The sequence below is a fragment of the Grampus griseus genome, assembly GCF_964374135.1.
Source record: "Grampus griseus genome assembly, chromosome: 2".
Lineage (NCBI taxonomy): Eukaryota > Metazoa > Chordata > Mammalia > Artiodactyla > Delphinidae > Grampus > Grampus griseus.
This window is the reverse complement of record NC_139018.1, coordinates 114,955,611-114,978,222: the sequence shown is the minus strand read 5'-3', so window position 1 is coordinate 114,978,222 and position 22,612 is coordinate 114,955,611. Positions and strand designations below refer to the sequence as shown.

The 22,612-nt window shown below is 37.1% G+C and overlaps 1 protein-coding gene across 1 annotated transcript in view; it reads right to left on the bottom strand.

Moving 5' to 3' along the window:
- Positions 1–22,612, bottom strand: part of ARIH1 (ariadne RBR E3 ubiquitin protein ligase 1) — a 126,753-nt gene that overhangs the window by 46,904 nt on the left and 57,237 nt on the right. The window contains exons 3-4 of the mRNA XM_082649199.1: positions 10,573–10,717; positions 316–408 (exon numbers count right to left, since the gene is read on the bottom strand). Coding sequence (XP_082505325.1) covers positions 316–408; positions 10,573–10,717 — 238 coding nt within the window. The remainder of the gene's footprint in view (positions 1–315; positions 409–10,572; positions 10,718–22,612) is intronic.

The window sequence follows — 22,612 nt, the reverse complement described above, 5'->3', positions numbered from 1 at the left end:
AACCCAAACAACTGGTTTTTCAATATAAAATTTGACTGGCAAAAGCAAGAGATATGACAAAAATTCTCAACAAGTTTAGCCTGATAAATACAAATGTTAATGCCTGCTGAGAAAATACTACCTGGACTGGATCTTTAACTGGAATGCCTCATTGTAAATAGAAAAAAGTCTCAATTATCTTTTAGTTGTTTTAATCTAGAAAAAAAGTCCACATGCAATTCACAACCCAGAATGCTTCACCTGTTTATATTTGTGTAAGGGTCTAAACACTATAAGAAATTCAAGAAAAACTCAGAAACAAATTAGCATTTTTACCTGTCCCATGCCTTCTTCCATTATTTTGGTAGTTAAATATTCGCTCCAGCACTGCATACAAAACTTATGTCCACATTCAAGGCCAGTGAAATACTGCAACAAAAATAATACATGGACTTTGAAAATACATTATCAGGAGAATCACTATATATAGTGACTCAGTAAGGCTCTACTAGGTCACATTTCTTGCAGTGGCCAAAATGTCCAATTTGACATGACTAGATGGGTTCCTAAAATGAACTTCTAGGTGGTGAAATCTATACATGCAAATTCATTGAACACAAAACACCTAATTAATGAGAAATGCATCTGCAGTAGATATTTATAATGTTTAGGAAAGGCACAAAACAAGTTTGTACCAATAAGCATATGAAAAGATGCTCAATATCCTTAGTCATCAGGGAAATGTAAATCAAAGCCACAGTGAGACATCACTTCACACCCACTAGGACAGCTATAATCAAAAAGACATAATAAAAGCATTGACAAGCATGTAGAGAAATCAGAACTTTCATACACTGCTGGTGGGAATGTAAAACGCTACAGGAACTTTGGAAAACACTGGCATTTTCTCAAAAAATTAAACAGAGGGCTTCCCTGGTGGCGCAGTGGTTGAGAGTCCGCCTGCCGATGAAGGGGACACGGGTTCGTGCCCCGGTCCGGGAAGATCCCACATGCCACGGAGCAGCTAGGCCCGTGAGCCATGGCCGCTGAGCCTGCGCGTCCGGAGCCTGTGCTCCGCAACAGGAGAGGCCACAACAGTGAGGCCCGCGTACCGCAAAAAAAAATTAAAAATTAAATATACCATATGATCCAGCAACTCCACTCCTAGGTATATACCCAACAGAAATGAAAACATACATCCCACATAAAAACTTGTACACAAATGTTCACAGCAGCATTATCAACAATAACCCAAAAGTGGAAACAACTCTAATGTCCATCAACTGACAAAATGTGAAATATCAATAATAACAGAATATAATTCAGCCATAAAAGGGAGCAAAGTATTGATACATACTATAATGTGGACGAACCTTGAAAACATGCTAAGTGAAATAAGCCAATCACAAAAGAGCACATACTGTTTGATTCCACTTATATGAAATGTCCATAACATGTAAATTCATAGAGAAAGAAAGTAGATTTGTGGTTGCTCAGGGCTGGGAAGCTTAGGAAGGAATGAGAAGTGACTGTAAAAGGAACAGGTCTTTGGGGGGTTACTAAAATGTTCCAAAATTAATTGTGGTAATGGCTGAACAACTCTGTGACTGAAGACCACTTTAAATAGGCAAGTTGTAAGGTATGTGAATTCATCTTAATAAAGCTGTTATTTTATTTTTTATTTTTATTTTTTGGCCATGCCACGTGGCTTGTGGGATTCTTAGTTCCCCAACCAGGGACTGAACCTGGCCCACGGCTGTGAAAGCACCAAGTCCTAACCACTGGACCGCCAGAGAGCTCCCAAAGCTGTTATTTTTCAAATGTGACACAAATACAGCACTTAATGGAGCTGCATGGAACATGGCCAACCTAGAAAATAAAATGCTATGGAAACCAAAATATTTACTCAGAATAATAGTAACATTTGAATAATAGTAACATTTTGGTCTAATCTTATACTACTTATATGATTTGAAATACTATCTGTTTGACGGCTGGTTAAATGAAGGATACTACTATCTTCTATAATGGGATATTAAAAGCAGGTACTTTAAATAATATTAAGAGAGTCTAGAGGACTGTATTTTCAAAAGACAAATAATGGTTATCATACTTTATTTTTTTTTAATTTTTTTAATTCTTTTTTTTTTCTTTTTTTTAGATTTTCTTTCTTTTTTTTTTTGGCTGCGTTGGGTCTTCGCTGCTGTGCGCGGGCTTTCTCTAGTTGCAGTGAGCAGGGGCTACTCTTCACTGCAGTATGCGGGCTTCTCCTTGTGGTGCCTTCTCTTGTTGCAGAGCACAGGCTTCAGTAGTTAAAGAACACAGGCTCAGTAGTTGTGGCTCATGGGCTCTAGAGCGCAGGCTCAGTACCTGTGGTACACGCTTAGTTGCTCCGCAGCATGTGGGATCTTCCCGGACCAGGGCTTAAACCTGTGTCCCCTGCATTGGCAGGCATATTCTTAACCACTGCACCACCAGAGAAGTCCAATGGTTATCATATTTTAGTTAAGAATATTTTACAATATTTACTACCAATTTTTTTTTTTTTTTTTTTTTTTGCGGTACACGGGCTTCTTACTGTTGTGGCCTCTCCCATTGCGGAGCATAGGCTCCAGACGCACAGGCTCAGCGGCCATGGCTCACGGGCCCAGCCGCTCCGCGGCATGTGGGATCCTCCCAGACCAGGACACGAACCCGCATCCCCTGCATCGGCAGGCAGACTCTCAACCACTGCGCCACCAGGGAAGCCCTACCAAATTATTTTTAAATAAGTAATACAGGCTGATGTTAAAGACAATTATTTAACAATATGAGTTTATGTTGGAAAAATAAGTCTCCCTCATCCCCATCCTTCTCTACCTTGTCCTCTACCTCTCTACCCAGAAGTAATCACTATTTCCAATATCTTACATATTATATTCTTCCAGAGATGTTCTAATGTACACAGGTACACACACAGTAAAAGTACCACAAACTTTCTTCTGCATCTTGGTTTTCTTCATTATTATTACCTTTGTGATTGTGAATGTGTATCAGAAAAAATTTGTACAAGTGAAATAGTAACAGTATAAATTTAGAATTTGATTATTACAAAGCTTTGTTCATAGGGGCTGTTGCAATTTATACTATAGAAGAGAACCTTGGTGGGAATATGACCTTGGTGACCCTTGCTGACCCAAGTCAAAACTTTGGTGACCCATGTCAAAACAGTGTATTATCCAACTCCTTGATCTCTGCCAATCTAACAGGTGAAAATGAAGTAACTACCATTAGTTTTCATTTTAATTTCTTTTTATGAGTGAAGTTTAAACATATGAAAGAAGATTTAAGGCTATATATTTCTTTTTCTGTGAAATTTCTTCTCCTATTTTGCCCATTTTTCCTCTGAGCTTTTTTTCTAAATCATTTACTGGGGTATTTTACTTATGTAGAAAATTGGCTGTTTATAAGTGTGGAAAATATTTTCTCCCGGTTTCAATGTTTACATTTTGCTGCTATGCAGAAGCTCTGTATCCATATGAGGCAAAACGTATTAGTTTTAGAATCTATGGCTTCTAAATTAATTTAGATATAAGCAGTTACGTAAGAATCGAAGTTTCCAGATGGCTACCAAGTTGTTCCATCAACCATTTATTAAATAATCCACCTTATCTGAAATGCCTCCTCTATTGTATACTAAATTCTCCTCATGTATATTTGACTCTCCTGTTCCACCGCACTGCCTATTCCTTTTTTTTCGGTTGCCCCGGGTCCTAGTTGCGGCTCGCAAGCTCCTTAGCTGTGGCATGCAAACTCTTAGCTGGGACATGCATATGGAATCTAGTTCCCTGACCAGGGATCGAACCCAGGCCCCCTGCACTGGGAGTGCAAAGCCCTATCAACTGTGCCACCAGGGAAATCACTGCACTGCCTATTCCTGAATTTGGTAGGACTAGTTCCCTCCCTACCACCATCAATCTATTCTTTTTCTTTATTTCATTATTATTCCTCTTTCCAAATACAAATGGCATTCATTTATCTCTCCTTTTCTTCATACAGATCTTCCATATTTCTTGCCAAGTTTATTCCCAGCTCTTTTATTCATTCTGTGGCTCTTATAGTGGCATTTTAAATTCTATAACATTTTCTAATTAGCTGTTATTTGAAATATGCTTACAAAATTTCTGATGTTGCTTATGATATAGATGAAAATAGTCAGGATACAATATTACAGCATATCAACTATATAAAAAATACCTGGAAAGTAGCCAGGGAAGAAAATGTTTCAGAGCCCTGAGACTGGCTTTACAGAACACATCACATAAAATATCAAGGTTAAAATATGGTTCTAGGGCTTCCCTGGTGGCGCAGTGGTTGAGAGTCTGCCTGCCGATGCAGGGGACACGGGTTTGTGCCCCGGTCCAAGAAGATCCCACATGCCGTGGAACGGCTGGGCCCGTGAGCCATGGCCACTGAGCCTGCATGTCCGGAGCCTGTGCTCCGCAACGGGAGAGGCCACAGCAGTGAGAGGCCCGCGTACTGCAAAAAAAATAAATAAATAAAAATAAAAATATATGGTTCTATTCAGGGACTTCCCCGGTGGTCCAGTGGTAAAGAATTCGCCTTACAATGCAGGGGACGCGGGTTCAATCCCTCGTCGGGGAACTAAGCACACGTGCCACAACTACTGAGCTTGCGAGCCTCAACTAGAGAGCCTGCGTACCGCAAACTACAGAGCCCATGTGCTCTGGAACCCGCGTGCCACAACTATATAGTCCACACACCCTGGAGCCTGCACACCACAACTAGAGAAGAGAAAACCTGCACACCAAAACTAGAGAGAAGCCCACGCTCTGCAACAAAAGATCCCGCATGCCGCAACTAAGACCCAACACAGCTAAAAATAAATTTAAAATAAACAATAAATAAATCTTAAAAAAAAATATATGGGGACTTCCCTGGTAGCACAGTGGTTAAGAATCCACCTGTCAATGCAAGGGACATGGGTTCGATCCCTGGTCCAGGAAGATCCCACATGCCACGGAGCAACTAAGCCCATGTACCACAACTACTGAGCCCACATGCTGCAACTACTGAAGCCCGCATGCCTAGAGCCCACGCCGCACAAAAAGAGAAGCCACTGCAATGAGAAGCCCACACACCACAATGAAGCACAGCCCCCACTCACTGCAACTAGAGAAAGCCTGCATGCAACGAAGACCCAACGGAGCCAAAAAAATAATAAATTAATTTTTAAAAATATGGTGCTATTCAGAGATTGACAATGATTCTAACTCATTCACAAAATGAGTGAAGATAAATATTTGGGAAATCAATATTCTCATCCATTAAAAAAAAGATCTGGGGGCTTCCCTGGTGGCGCAGTGGTTGAGAGTCCGCCTGCCGATGCAGGGGACACAGGTTTGTGCCCCGGTCTGGGAAGATCCCACACGCCGCGGAGCGGCTAGGCCTGTGAGCCATGGCCGCTGAGCCTGTGCGTCTGGAGCCCGTGCTCCGCAACGGGAGAGGCCACAACAGTGAGAGGCCCACGTACCGCAAAAAAAAAAAAAAAAAAAAAAAAAAGATCCGGGAAATCAATAAAAAGAATCTATTCTCATTACTCCCCAGTAGTGAAGGAGATCTGGCACTAACCTGTTGCCAGATTACTAAAGGAGAGTGATTTTTGAAACTATAATGAGAAGGGGCATTCTGTAAATGACAAATACAGTAGAGTCATGTATCAGCAATTCTAAAATGTTTTACTAGTGACTTAAAAACACACACACAGGGCTTCCCTGGTAGCGCAGTGGTTAAGAATCCACCTGCCAAAGCAGGACATGGGTTCAAGCCCTGGTAGTGGAAGACCCCACATGCCGCGGAGCAACTAAGCCCGTGCACCATAACCCCTGAGCCTGCACTCTAGAGCCTGTGAGCCACAACTACTGAAGCCCATGCACCTAGAGCCTGTGCTCCACAACAGGAGAAGCCACCAAAATGAGAAGCTGCGCACCGCAACAAAGAGTAGCCCCCACTCGCCACAACCAGAGAAAAGCCCGTGTGCAGCAACGAAGACCCAACGCAACCGAAAATAAATAAATAAAAAGAAAATGGCCTTAAAAAAAAGAACACATACACATCCTCATGTGCTTTATTCGTTTTTCAAAGACTGAGAGATTAAAGGTCACAATGGTTAGTAAGTGATCACTTTAAGTAACACCTTTACTTCTGGGACTTCTACACCAGGGCTCATTATAAGATAAGATAAAAAGACAAAAAGAAAGCTTTTTTTCCCCTCCCTTTCCCATAACTTTTCTTTGTTTTTTTTGATGTGGACCATTTTTTAAAGTCTTTACTGAATTTGTTACAATATTGCTTCTGTTTTATGTTTTGGCTTTTTTTTGCTGGGAGGCATGTGGGATCTTAGCTCCCTGACCAGGGCTCAAACCCGCACCCCCTGCATTGGAAGGCAAAGTCTTAACCACTAGACCACCAGGAAGTCCCCCAATAAGTTTTCTAATTAAATAGATAACAAGACTAAATAAGATAAATTACAAAAATAAATCACACACGCATGCCCAAAGATAAAGCAAAAACTAACCTGTAGTATAAAGACATATTCATTGTGCTCAATAGTTTTGTCATCAGGCTTCCCTGGTGGCACAGTGGTTAAGAATCCGCCTGCCAATGCAGGGGACATGGGTTCGAACCCTGGTCCGGGAAGATCCCACATGCCCCGGAGCAACTAAGCCCGTGCGCCACAACTACTGAGCCTGCGCTCTAGAGCCTGCGCGCCACAACTATTGAGCCCGTGAGCCACAACTACTGAAGCTCACACACTTAGAGCCTGTACTCTGAAACAAGAAAAGCCACCACAATGAGAAGCCCGCACAGTAGCCCCTGCTCGCTACAACTAGAGAAAGCCCGTGTGCAGCAACGAAGACCCAACACAGCCAAAAATAAAATAAATTAACTTTTTTAAAAAAAGAGTTTTATCATCATGGATATATCAGGGTATCATCCTGTCTTAGTTCCCTTTCCTTCCTCCTCCTCTGATATATTTGTTCCCTTACTACCTTGTGTTTACCTACTTGGCTCCCTGGGTCTTTCCCTGATTCAGGGGATCAGATTATCTATTCGTTAAACTTACCCCTGTTTATATCATAAATATATCTGACCACAAATACACTAAAAATATATAAAATATTATCTACAACAGAAATTAATGGTGCTGAAGAAAAAGAACTGAAAAAATACATACTCTTAAAAGTTTCATTTATCTCCACCATTTACAGATAGCAACTAATGTCGAAGAAAAGAACATTAAGAATTATCTTTCTTCTATCAGAAGTTGCCCATATAATCTCTAAACTTAAAGTCATTTTGTTCATAAAAACTGAGCAAATAATCAGGGCACCAGTTCCCTCATCTGTAAAATGGAATGAGTTAAAAAGGAAGATAGAGCACAAAGATTCAGAAGTGCCCCAGGAATGAGGAAGCCGAGGGTGGACAATCATCACAATCTTCAACTTTGCTTTTATCTATTTAACATACCTTATTCTTAGAAAATACAAATTATTTATCTCATAAAAATAATAAGGTAGCCCAAGCTATATTTCCTAGTAGAGCTAAATCTTACGCTTTGATTCAAAAGAACATTATTATAAAGTGAGTAACTGTTGCCAGGACCAGGAACCCCCTGAACTGGCCACAACACAAGGGGGCAGAGGGATGGGGGAGGAATCTCTGAACTTAAAGAGTGTTCCAAAATCTCAAGAAATTGTTTTTAAAGAAGAGACCACCCAAAATAGTTAACTCCAAAGTATTATAAACTAAGCTGTCAGAAGCATTTACTTAAAATCTGTTTTCATGTGGTACTGTAATAAAGCAAAGTTGCTTTCTAGGGGAAAGGTATCAAAGATACACAATAATAAAAGGCTAGTATCAGTGTTTGAAGAGAGTAGTGGAAACTGAAACATGGGAGTTATTCAAGTAATGTAAGTAAAGAAATCATCCATCCAATTAATAAAGCATGAATGAAGAATCTCAGGTGACATTTACTTGCAAAACTGAAGAGGTTAAAATTATCCTTCTTCATTAGCCTAAAAACTGTGAGAAAAGAAGTCCTAGTTTCACCATGATTACTTTTTCCTAACACGGTTTCCTTAACACTTTAACTTACTTTCCAACCCATGCTGCTGTTTGCTTTTCCTGTCATTTACATAGCCAAACTTCCTTTAAAAAAGTAATCTGTTTATATTTATTGCTTCCCCTTCCTTTACTACTTTCAAGTCAATAATTCTTCGGCCCATGCAGTTTGGTTTCCCATCTTACCACAATACTTAAAATACTGATAACTTTCCAGGATCATCAGTCAACTTCTTGTTGTTAATTCCAAACTCACCTTTCAATTCTTTTCTCTGAAGCTAGCACTGTTTACCATTCTTGGAACTGCATTCTCTTCCTTTGGCTTCTGTATTTCCTAGTTTACCTAACTACCACACCTTCAGAGGTTAGTTCAAATGTCAGTGTCTGTGGGAAGTTCTCCCTGATCCAAAACTGGGTTAGGTGTCTCTTCAACATGTTCCCACAGTATCATGCCCTATCAAAGCACTTACCATTTTTTCTGACTATGTCATTTTACTTATCTGCCCAGCTAACCTGTAAATTATCTAAGGCAGGCATTATGCCTTTATTCTCCGTTGTTTCTAACGCTTAGAATTGTGCCTGGTGTGTTGAATGATTGAATGAATAAATAGTGGTTTCTCCATTATCAGTTCAAGTGCAAGCACAATTTACACTGCGAATATCTACTCATGATTTTCAATTCTAATTTGTTCAGACTGCCAATACCAAGGGCACTGAGGAAGTTACAGGGGTTATTTGCAAGCAGCTAGCTTCAGTACTCGAATTACATTTAAGATTTAAACTAAGGAGGAACTGCTATAATAGAGTGCCAAGGGAAATGCCAAGGAATAAGGAAACCTTGTATAAGCTGGGACAAATTATTTGGGTCTCAGTATTACCTCACAGAAACATTTATAAACTGTAGACACTACACAAATGTCAATATTAAAGAAAGATGATAAAATGGTCAAAACATGAAATTAATGTATTTTTAATAGGAGTGCTGATTGTTCTTTTTAAATACTTAAGTTAGGATTGTGATTTAAGGAGAGGGAAATGAATAAATAGTAGTTTCAGGCTGATAGAGATTTGAAAGAATATCTTATTAAATTTATTTGAAAGATTAAAAACACTGAGGCCCAGCAAGATTAGATGATTTACTACCCAAAGCCAAAAAGCTAGTGTCAGAGCTGTGATCAAAACTTGAGAATTTGGAAATTCAATTAAGCATTTTACCTACTAAATTATTTTAACTCTGATTTTCCATTTCTCTAAGAGAATATAATTAACTTTCTTTTAAAACTTCTTTTCTAAGCACTTGTATGTGTAAACAAATTAATTTCCTTCAAATGGGAACCTTTAGAGCTACACATGTTAAACTCTAAGATTAACAATGAAAAACCTTCAATATGTAAAAATATATAACATAGGTGACAACGACCTGGTATACACTAATTACTAGAAAAAGCTGCTTAACTATTAGAGAATATGAACAAGGTAGTTATAATTGTTGTATAATTAAATTATTCTTAGATATCCTGAAACATCTTAAGAGGTGAATTCCAAGTAACTAAACCCCTTTTTTTGGCCACAAATGTAATTTTCCTATGGTTACTAATAACGTGCCTTCATAGGAAGACTATGTTTATTTAAGCCTAAAATTTCTTCACTAGATACCCCAAAGTTAATCATCTAAATTCAATAGGTTTTTAAGAGCAATACTTGTACTAAAGAATCTCCATTAGAATGGATCTGTATGAAAATCCTGAAAGCTCCCTAGTGAAATAGCATTAAAGACATTTTATAAGTGTTTTGGATATTTATTCTAAAAACTTAGTTTTAAATCTATTTTAATTTGGATGGAAAATAATTCTGTTTGCTGCCTACCTATTACACAATTCTCTCACTGTGGTAATATAAAATGGAAAAGATTTAAGTGTGTAATGACAACTTGGACAAGTTGCTGCTTTAAAAAGTAAATGGGGGCCTCCCCTGGTGGCGCAGTGGTTAAGAATTCTGTCAATGCAGGGGACATGGGTTCGAGTTCTGGTTCGGGAAGATCCCACATGCCGCGGAGCAACTAAGCCCGTGCGCCACAACTACTGAGCCCAAGTGCCTAGAGCCCGTGCTCCGCAACAAGAGAAGCCACCACAATGAGAAGCCCGTGCACTGCAACGAAGAGTAGCCCCCGCTCACTGCAACTAGAGAAGGCCCACAAGCAGCAGCAACGAAGACCCAACGCAGACACACACACACACACACACACACACACACACACACACACACACACACACACACAGCAAATGGGGGAGGACTGAGAGAGAACAAGCTCTTACTCTTTCTTTTCCTTTCTTTATCCTTAATATATTGATAGGTTACTGCTTTGCTACAATCCCAGACTCCCAGATCTTCCTTTATTTAAATAATGAAAAGTTGATTTACCCTCTGAAATACAGAGTCAGTGCTAGCCTTAAACTACCAGATACTCACCGAGTTAGGGTAGTTCAAGTAGCAGATCTGACAAGGCATATCCTGTGCTGATGACCTTGTATTCATCTGGCGTGTTCGAGACTTTTTACTTGGATTAATTACATGACACTCAGCAAAGAGCTTCTCCAGGTTTCCATCAAAGTACCTGCATTATTTAAACAGAAAGGATGAGAGCCCAGCAATAGCACACTGTTAGAGCTCTCCAAAAACCTGATTTTCTATAGGGAAAGTCAATGAAGTAAATTAAACCAAGACCATAACCTTTCTTGCTCAGAAAAAATAAGCTGTATGGCTACAAACTGTAGCATACAGAAGCATATGTGTATGAAAGCAGATTGAACTTTTGTTGCTATTTTGACACTGTTTAGTTTGTTTCTATCATGAGAGGTTAAGCTATTAGTAATATTAACAACACGACAATTAAAACCTAAGGATGAAAGTTGTACTATCTCTTAAGTGGGACCTTATGAAGAGTAATGGTATTTCAGAAGGCTAGGCTATATTTTATACCAATGAATTCATTTTATTAATAATTTTAGTTACACCAGTTTAAATATATTAGCAAGTAAACCACCTATAAAGCATACCTTATCCCACAAATCATTTAAAAAATGAAACTATTACATGTGTCTCATTCTACAAAAGACTTGCTTTCTAAATATTCTTTTAAAATAGTTTTTAATAGGAAAAGGGAAGAAGGAGGAAACAAAAAATGTATCTTTAAAAGTTTTTGTATCAAATAATCTATACATTAGCTTTTTCATAAAATATGTATCTAAATATATAGAAGTAGTTCACCATCTAATATGTCAACAGCATGGTATGGCAAGTACTAGCTACAGAGTTTCAACTGAACTGTAAATTTCTTGACAGAAGACAGTGGTAAATAGCACAATATCTACCATTAATCCAGTTAAGACATGATCTTTGGCCTCCTGAAATACCTTAATATTCTAAATGGAAAAGCAATAGATAGAAAAACTTTCAATTTGTAAATCAATATAACCAGCAAAAATATTAACATGGAATCTGATCAATTTACTTATTAGCTTGTTAAGTCTAGGTTTAAATAACTACAATGTTCTTTATATATAAACAGGAGGTTCTCAAGTTAAAAATAATCGATACTCAAGAGATTCTCAATATTTTTAGTGGAAGTCTTGTTCAGGCTTTGTTCAAAGCATTTGCTACATCTCTGGAAAATCACTCATGAGAACAAACCACATCACTCTCCTAAGACTGATAAATATCTTTTTATAAATACTTTGACTACAGTTATGTGTCAATGAACTGGTCAAGCTATCAATCAAAATGTCAACATATTATAAAAGGGGAACTCATATGAAGTTGTCCCTGATCAAAATATAAAGAGCAGATAAATCAAATGCTCTCCTACAAAGGTTATCTCTGAAAAAAACCTAAGATGTAAGTTTTATCTGAAAAACAGAAAATGTATGAAGCTAACACTTAGTATGAATAGGTAAACCAGCTAAACCCCTTGCTTTTATAAAAAATATATTCATGCTCACAAAAAAAGACAAACTCTCGGCATCTAAAACTTAACTACACAAAATTAGCAACTCCTTATACTTTGGTGAACAGACTAGACAGCATTCTATGCAAATACAGACAAACAGACATGTGCATATTTCATGTAATCTCATATTCCAGGCTTATTACCTGCTTTCTTCACTGAACAATATGTAACATCTTTGTCATGAGCATGGGTGGGTCTACAATATTTTTCATTGTTGCATAATATTTCCCAGCAGGTATATACTATAATTTACTTAACCAACCTTACACTGAAAGACATTTAGAGATGTTCCACATATAACAATCCTAGATTAAAATCTTGTCCCATTTGATGGGGGGAAAATAATTAGACCTAACTTGCATTTCTTTATTAGTGAAGCTGAACTTCACTAATTTTTCTGTGAAGATTTTGCTATTATTTTATGAGTTCAGTATGTAAACAGGAAGAGTAACCCTTTGTTTTATGGATTGCTTTCTTCCCACAGCTTCTAACTTGCCTTTGAATCCTGCTTAATGGTGTTTAATTGCCACTTTTAATTTTTATGTAGGCAAATTTACGATGCGACACTGTTGTGATTTATGGATTTCATATGAAGTTTTTAAAAAGATCTCTATACCCAAAGACTAAAAAAATTCATTCATGATTTAGGTCATTCCTTTAAACTGTTTCCATTAAAACTGTTGATCCACATGGAAATTATTTTTGTGTAGTAAGGGGGAAAGCAGGGATTCCATTTTATTTTAAGCCAAATGTCTAACCATTTACTTAGGTCTCAGCTTAAACTGCACTTCCTCAAACAAATCTTCTTCGACAGCTCCTCCCCCTCCAATTAGGTAAGGTTCCCTTGTATTACATCCTCACAGTACTTTGTACTCCAGTGCAACATATCACATTACTAACTCTGTAATCGCCATTTTATGTTTTTCCTGCTAGAATGTAAACCCCATGAGGACTATTTTATTACTGAGGTAGTCCTAGTACCTAGAAGAATCTTACTATAAGCGTTCAATTTCTTTTTAAAGAAAAGAGTGACTTCTTAATGATACCTGATAATAAATCTGAATTCCTTTATTTAGGAATATTTCTTAAAGATAGCAATATATTAGAGTTTATAGTTTTTGGTCCATTATAGAAGGCAAACAGCTTTCAAATACAGCCCAGGTAAACAGAATGGGGAGTTGAAGAATCCACTCATATTGCTGATCACAGCAGGCAGGCCTAGAAATTTTTTTCATTTAAGTTCCATTTTACAGAAATGTAACATTTTAAAATTTGTTCTTTATTTTTATTTATTACTTGCTTTGTCCACCAATGACTCTGCTATGGTTTTCTGAAAGATACTGAAGTCTAATTTATTTTTACTAAACATAACTTAAAATGGGTACTTAAACCTATTTCGCCAACTTACAATAACACATTGATTGTCCTTGTATTATATGACCCTACACTTAACCCTATAGTTTTGTTTGGAACTTCCTGAAGCTTTTCCCAGTTGATTATCATTTTACATAATTTTTTCACTTATTACACTGTTTTGACATTATATAGCTTTTCTTTCAAGAATAGTAAAAACTGCTTTTTGTTTCCTAAGCTTGATAGCCCTAATTAATTACTTAGACATAATTAAAATGTTTAATTGTATTCAAATGCTCACTTTGGCCAAAATCCTACCCACCCTACCCCCAATATTCTCTATACTGACAGCCTCCATTTTCTTCTGGTACCCGTTGTTATTGAAGTCTGTGATCAAAATAATTCTCATTTTATAATTCAACTCATTTTTCAACTGACAGGTAGACAAGGTTTCTTCATTCTTTAAGTTTAGTTCTGTACGGTTTATCTTAGCATTTAACTTTCTCTTTTGAAATGCCATTCAGGTAGTAATTACTTCAAGAGCTTTTAGTTATTAAGACCTGCTTGATATGTACCCAGGCTTTGCTAATTTTCCTCCTTGTCTACCATCTACTAATTCCTTCTTTGTCCTTTTCTTCTCTTGCGTATCTCCATTTTCCATAGTATCTGCTCTATTTCTTGCTGTTGCCAATGTGGTTTTATCTTCTGCAAGATTACTGCTTGTCCCTTTATCTTTTTTCTTAGTTCTGTCCGCTTCCTTTTCGTCTTGTTCTGTTGTTTCATCAATTTATCTTTGATCCCTTATCTCATAGAGTCTATGTTTACTTTAATCTTCTTAAAAGAACAAAGGTTTTTTCAGCCTGCTAATTATGATAGTTTTCTTAAGGACTACTACTGTGCTCAAGAATACAGGTGGATTCTTAACTCCCCACAGTTTGTATACCTGGTCACTATATATTTGAAAGTTCCTTCAGTTTGCTGGCTCTTACATATACCCTTGCCTGTGAAAAACAGACCAAAATGAAGAGAGACTAATTCAATGTGAAGCACTGAAGTTCAGGTACCTTGTTTAATGAGTTAACACACATATTTCTCTCTGCTTCACTGACTTTGGTCAACAGCTGCAAAGATTATGGTAGGACACTGCTGCCCTCCTTTCCTGCAAAATTTGCCCATCCTTTTGAGAAAATCATACTGATGAAAAGAAAAACAGAATAGCAGTGTGGTTTTTCCTTCAGTCCAGCCTTTCCTTGGTGGGGCAAGGGCATGATTAGAGTATCCCCACCCCATATCTCACATGGCTTAGATTAAAGATTTTTAGAATGGCTGGGAATTCCCTGGAGGTCCAGTGGTTAGGACTCTGTGCTCTCACTGCCAGGGCCCTGGGTTCGATCCCTGATGGGGGAACTAAGATCCTGCAAGACCTACCACCAAAAAGATTGTTAGAAGGGCGATTTGAGAGGTTCTTCAGTAGAGATTATAAATCCTCTTCTCTAAGGTTCTTTCTGTTCATTCAGTATGTTTATATAAATATAGTTAAGCAAACTGGCACTTAATCAGCCAACCTTCAAGAAAATCTAGATCTTAATTTTTCATTTTCCTTGACTATTAGACAGAAATATACCACATAACCAGAATTAAATTTCAAGGCAGGAGGAGTTACAGCTTAAAAACTATGTCTGGTTATGGAGAGGAGAGACATGGCAGGTGGGGTATATCACTGGCTAAAGTTTCTTCTTGAATTCTGAATGACTAGCATCACTGTTTGCCATGTCAATATTTAATTTTGTCATTATGAGTTTATTTTAAAAGCCACTAGGGCTTCATACTTCATAAAAAGATCACTGTTGATGTTGTACTTATTTTCACAACAAAATCGGAAAAGCAAAACTGTTAAGCTAATTTACAGTTATATACTGGGCTTTCCTACTGCTTATTTTTGGGTTACCAGAGTTCAATTCTCCTTATAGGTCTTTAATGCTCCCATATATTTTTATACATCACTTATCTACTACTATAAGCCTGAGAGAGAGCTAAAACACACAAACATATATATGAAAATTTATAAAAATAATTCCATATATATATATCTCCACAAATAAACATGTATAGAAGTAAATGAACTTTTACTTCTAAATAACCAAATAATTTTTGTTTCACGTTCTCATGTGGCATTTTATGGGTACCAGACTTCAATTTCAAAAGGCAACAAAACAGTTACAATTATTCTATACTGTATGTTCTGACAAAGCACTAAAAAAGATCTGTGACATCAACATCTCTTCTAGGAACTGCCATTTCAACCATCCTTTGCCCCATTAACCTGCTTCTAAACGGTGTAATTCTTTCCACTTTTAGAAAAGGTATATTTAAGGAAAAATATCAAAGGCGCAAAGGAAAAGATATTTATTTATATCTTAAGGATGAATAAAAACTGCCATATTTATAAAAAGCAAAAATAATAATGAAAGAAAACGTGTCTTAAACCAGCAAAACGGAAAAAGAGAGGAGACACACCAGGAGATAAGGCTTTCTCCAGTCTTTACATATAAACATTATTTTCAGAGCTTATTCCTCATCTTCCATAGAAAGAAGCCAGTAGATCTAATACTGTATGGTAGTATATGCAAGTCATTAAGAATTACTGAAGAGCTCTTCTTCTTTTGGGGAATGAGATTAGAACTGATAATTTGAGCACTATTTTTCATTTACAACCCCCTTAAACCTTAAAATAAAACTTAAAACTTTTCAATAACTTTAATCGTGTTACTTAGATAAAAATTTAAATTTAAAAAGGGCTCCTGAAGTAGAAGGTAAACGTTAAACATATTAAAAGATTTACCACATTCTTTGTGGTTTTTAAAGGTATTCTTTCAAAAGGACTAAAATTAGAATGTAAGGTTAACTAGCAAATACATGAACCTCTACTAAGTAAAGTTCAGAATCCCAGAGAACTAGTTAACTAAGGATTTAGGGATAGAAAATCTTCTTTTCTAAGGAAGACTTTTGGTCCTCATAAGAAAAAAGATCTAATGAGGACATACACAAGTCTATAAAAACTTGCTTTCAAAGTTTTGGGTTTTTTTATGCTAGTCTAAAAGATAAATTTAGCTCATATTTTAATATTATTATACATGGTTTATAGCTAAGTAAATGCACTGATTATGTATTTTTAAGAAACAAATACTTTTTGAGATTCTGATATATTTCTTTCCCCTATAGGGGAAAATGCAACCTAAAACAAAACAAAACCAAAAACCCAGCAGGACACTAAAAAAAATCTCCTGAGCTTGCTTACTACTAAACAAAAGACCACTTGACAAAAAAGTTACTAAATACTGATAATATTACTTTCAAGTTGCAGTACAAAAATCTTATTGTATAATTTTTAAGAACCTTTCTGTGTTCTTCCATACTTTATCCTTTTGGTTCTAAGCCTTGATGAAGCCAAGTGTATTAAGAAAACTAACCACAGCAAAACAGATCTAAGATAACTCCATCCAGGCTTGAATTAGCAAAATCATAACAGAAACACAATAACTATGCCATCTTCCAAAAAGGCTCCCATTCCCATTTATTACAGAACAATTTAAATACACAAAGCCAAAAGAAAAATAACTTGAACTCCCACATACCCACCATCCAGCTTTATTTATTATTAATATTTTGCTAATTAAAAGACTTTTGGGAAGAATAAGACTTCATTCTCATATGAACTTTCAAGGCAGATCTGATACTACGCCGGACATTGTAAGAAGAAGCTAATAACTAACTATTCCCTTCATAACAGAGAAGAGAGAACTCTACACTAGAGGCCTCAGAAGACACAGATGCTCGTTTCACTGGGTATTCCAGCCACACTTAAATACGCTTGTGTCATCTTCACTGGTAGTTGTCCATGTTCTTTGGCTTGATTATGATTATTCCAATTTACCAAGTTCTTCTAACCTGAAACCCCTGGCACTGAAGTGTACAGTACCCAAAACATTCTAACTTATTTACACATGCTCATTCTCCTCCCCTGAGGATCCAAAGCTTTTATTAATTTCTCAAAAGAGACCATGGCCCCCAAAACGACAAGAACCAATACTATTTTTTAAAACTATGTTCTACTCTGGGCTTCCCTGGTGGTGCAGTGGTTGATGAGAGTCCGCCTGCCAATGCAGGAGACACGGGTTCATGCCCCGGTCCAGGAGGATCCCACATGCCGCAGAGCGGCTGGGCCCGTGAGCCATGGCTGCTGAGCCTGCGCGTCCGGAGCCTGTGCTCCGCAACGGGAGAGGCCACAACAGTGAGAGGCCCGCGTACCGCAAAAAAAAAAAAAAACAAAACTATGTTTTACTTGAAAGAAAACAAAGACAGTGGTTTCTGTGCCCTCTGTCCAGATATGTGCATGCAAGGGAAGTCTAAACCCTCTGCTCTGCTCAGCTCAATGGTCTTTTCCTCCTGTTACACATGAACAGCACAACTCAGTATATAAAATGAAATAAACTACTTGTGATTTATGCAATAATGGGTCTGATTCCAATTAAAGACAAAAATGATTTCTTTGAGTACAAAAAGAAATACCCTTTTATTATTCTGATAATGGTGTTTCAATATATTTAACGGAAGCCCACAGGTTGTCAATGTTAAGAGCCTATAAACCAAAGTATGTTTAAAAATCTCGCTAGGCTAAAACCAAGAATAAGCTATCAAAATATGAGACAGTATATAATTAAGATCATTTTTACATGGTTCCCTCGCAGATTAACCAAACTATATGTGGGAACTGTGCTAGTTAGCGGCAACGTTAATTGCTTTGACTAACAGAAAGAGACCTACAGCTATTTGCAGTATGTCATTCTAAGTATGCAAGAGGTAGGAGGAGAATGCTTAGGGAAGTATAGAAAATAGTACCTAACTTCAGGAAGTCAGAATGACTTAACAGTAAATGTGATAAGAATTCAGGGAATAAGGAGATCCAGGGGGCATCTTACAACCCAGGACAAGAACTAGAAAACTGCTAGTACTTCAGAAACCCTCCAAACATCCCTTTCTCAGTAACAAGCTCCTTTTTCCCCCAGAGATAATCATTACTCCATTTTTCTTTATAGTTTTACCACCTAAATATGCACCCTTAAAGAATATAACTTATTTTTGCCTGTTTTTGAATTTCATATAAACAGAACCATATAGGGGATAAGTATTCTGTCAAATTTGTTTTCCTTTCACTCAATATAACAGTTTTTAAGATTCATCTATGTAGTCACTCGTAGCTCTAGTTCATTTATATTTAATTGCTGAACAGTTATATAAATATACCACAATTGTGTATCTATCTATAGACATTTGGGTTGTTTGTAGTTTGGAGCTGGTATGGGTAACGCTGCTATGAACATCCTTATATACAACTTTCAGTTTAGACATGCATATTTCTTTCTGTTAGGTACATATATCTGTGAGTGGAATTACTGGGTCAAAGATATGCATGTAAATGCTAAGAGAAAAAAATAAAAATTTTACATTTCTTTCTAAAATTATTTAACAACTTATCTGTAGACTCCTTTGGATTTTCAATGTAAACAATTCATATCATCTGTGAATATTAACTATTTAGCATCTGCCTTACAACCATTATACTTTATTATTATTATTTTCGGTATACTACTGGCTAGGATCTCCTTCAGTATGAATTGAATGTTGAACATAAGTGAAGATAACAGACACCCATGTCTTGAACTCCATCTAAAAGAAATATTTTCAACATCTCAGCATGAACTATGATATCTCCTACAGATGTTTTTACAGATTTATTAAATTAAGAAAGTTCCCTTTAATGCCCAGTTTGCTAATGGTTTCTTTTTAAAATCATGAATGATTACTAATTTTTAGCAACTGCTCCTCTGCATCTACTGAAATATTATTCTCATTAATTTGTTAACTGACCAACCATATTTAATTGTTTCAGGTTAAACCAACCTAGCATTCCCGGGATAAATCTCAGCTGGCCATGCTGGAATATTATCTTTTTTATGTATTGCTGAATTCAATTTGCAAATACTTTGGGTTTTTGTTTCCTTTTGTTTGCATCTATTTACATGATAAAACCTGTAATTTTTCTTTGGGTTTTTGTATCAAGATTGTGATAGACTTAAGAAGGTAAAAGATCCTCTTTTTCTGTTTTCTAATATAAAGTTATAAGGTTAGAGCTACTGTCTCATTAAATGTTGGTAGAAATTTCTAGTATATCCATCTGGACTTGGACTTTATAGAAAATTTCACTTTATAGTTATAGCCCCATATGGGTTTTTTATTTCTTATGTAAATTTTTATGAATTGCAAATTTCTAAGAACTTATCCATTTCACGTAAAATTTCAAATTTCAACACAGTTATTCACAATATCTTATGAGGCTGGGTTTTTGTGGGTTTTTTTAAGTATCTGCAGGATCCAAAGTGACATTCCTTTTCATTACTGATATTATTTGTATTTTCTTTTCTTGGCTAATCTCATCTTTTGGCTTCTTAGTCCCCTTTACTGTATGTTTCTTTTCCATTTTATTAAAGTCTGCTCTGTTATTTCTTCTTCTATTTTCTCTTAATTTATTTTGTTGCTCTTTTTCTATCTTGACACATCTAGCTCATTAACTTGAGGCTTAAGATGAATGCTTAGCTCATTACTATCCTGATACATGCAATTAACACTCATTTATACACTTTTTAGCAGAAATTAGGCTGCATTCCACAATTTTTCCCCTTAACATTCAAATAGTTGCTTAAATAGCAATTATGAATATTTGAGACTTTAATCAACACTGATAGAATTTTAAATATTGGCTTAAAAAAATATAAAGGGTAGGTACAACATAAAGCCATCTATATTAATTAGAAGGTAGCACTGTTTCTAAATACATTTTCCATGATTACACTATTCTAGCTTAGCACTTATTTTCTTTCACGTACTGAGGTATCATCCTACCATCACTTCCACTTTTGCTATTGAGAAGTCAGCTGTTCTCTAGAAGAATGTAAGTATAATATACAGTTTCTATATCTATTTTTCCCTCTATATACATTACATATACACACACTTTCACACTTTTTAAAAGTAATCTTTCTTGCATCTTCATTGCTTTTATGGTTTTCTCTTTATTTTTATAGTTTCACTATGATGTTTTAAAATGTGGATTTTTTACCATATTTCATAAAATCTAAAATACTTTGGGGGGCTTCCCTGGTGGTGCAGTGGTTGGGAATCTGCCTGCCAATGCAGGGGACACGGGTTCGAGCTCTGGGCCAGGAGGATCCCACATGCCGTGCAGCAACTAAGCCCGTGTGCCGCAGCTACTGAGCCTGCGCTCTAGAGCCCACGCCACAACAACTGAAGCCCGCGTGTCTGGAGCCCGTGCTCCACAATGAGAGAGGCCACCGCAATTAGAGGCCCGCGTACCGCCATGAGGAGTAGACCCCGCTCAGGGCAACTAGAGAAAGCCCACGAGCAGCAACAAAGACCCCGTGCAGCCAAAATTAACTAATTAATTTTAAAAAATAAAATAATATGCTTTGGTACCAAAATTTCATGATCTTATCAGAAAGTGAAATGGGAAAATTTTCACGTAAGTCACATTTTCAATCTTGCTGGACTGTAAGGTGCCGTCAATTGAAAGATGCATTCAGATTTCAGACAGATTTCTAAGATGTGAAAAACTACATCTTAGAATCAATGAAACAGTATTTTATTATGCACGGGAACTGTCAAGCTTCTTAGGGCAATTTTGTCTCTTACTAATCTGGAAAATTAGCCATTTTACCTTCGAATATCATCTCTGCCCCATTTTCTCCTCTTTTTCTAAACTCAATGGAGACCTTCTTGTTCTATCTTCTATTTTCTTAACTTCTCTTGTGTATTTTCCATCTTTTAGTGTGTGTGCTTAATTCTGAAGTGTTTTGATCTTCTAGTACACTAAACCTCTCTTTAGCTTTGTCCAACCTGCTGTTAAATTAATACACTGAGTCAATTTTGCTTATTTTGTCTAATAAGTTGTTTTTTCAAATCTGTACAACAGCTCATACTTTCTAGTTCCCTTATGATAGCATACCCATTTTAGTCTATGTCTGACTAATTCTAACATCTGGAGTCCCAAATTAGTATGTTTTCATTACAAAAATAATTTGAGGAAGTAGTCTGAGGCCTTACTGTTCTTTCCCTCGAAAAGATTTACACTTGCTTCTGTGCCTGGATACATTAACAGCCTGGGACCATCTTAATCTAAGTTCAAGGCTTAAGGTTTTCTGGGCCACCCAGATGACCTGAATATATCTTCAGTCTTCAGAGGAGCTGGTTTACCTAATCCCCACTCTTGGTGGGCCGAGAACTCCAACTTTTTTCCCACTAACCAAAGGCCAACAAAAATCACAGCTCAGTCTCTTGGCCACCTCTTCTGGATCAGCACATACTTCTAGGACAAAGGAGACTGCGGTGCTTGGCTCATTTGTCTAGATTTCCACATTCTCTTGGACCTTAAGGCTGTAATTCCTATTTTTCTAATTCTTTGATGTCCTTTTTTTTTAAATTTATGTATTCATTTATTTATTTTCGGCTGCTTTGGGTCTTTGTTGCTGTGCGTGGGCTTTCTACTAGTTGTGGTGAGTGGGGGCTACTCTTCGTTGCGGTGCACGGGCTTCTCACTGCGGTGGCTTCTCTTGTTGCGGAGCACAGGCTCTAGGCATGCGGGCTTCAGTAGTTGTGGCACATGGGCTCAGTAGTTGTGGCTCGTGGGCTGTAGAGCGCCGGTTCAGTAGTTGTAGTGCAAGGGCTGAGTTGCTCCGTGGCATGTGGGATCTTCCCAGACCAGGGCTCGAACCCATGTCCCCTGCACTGGCAGGCAGATTCTTAACCACTGCGCCACCAGGGAAGTCCATTCTTTGATGTTCTTGATTTTTTAAAAGATGTTTCAATATTTCATCTAGCTTGTATTATTGTTATTTAGTGGATGGAATAGTCCAAATTACCAGAAGTTTCCCAGTCTCCTGTATTTTCTGTCTCAGTTAAAACCCCTTCACATCTCTTACATCAACACTCTGCTTTCAATTAACTGTCACCAACGTAAGTCAAGCCAACATTTTCCTTTTATCTGTATTATTGAAATAGTCTTCCAATTCGCCTTCC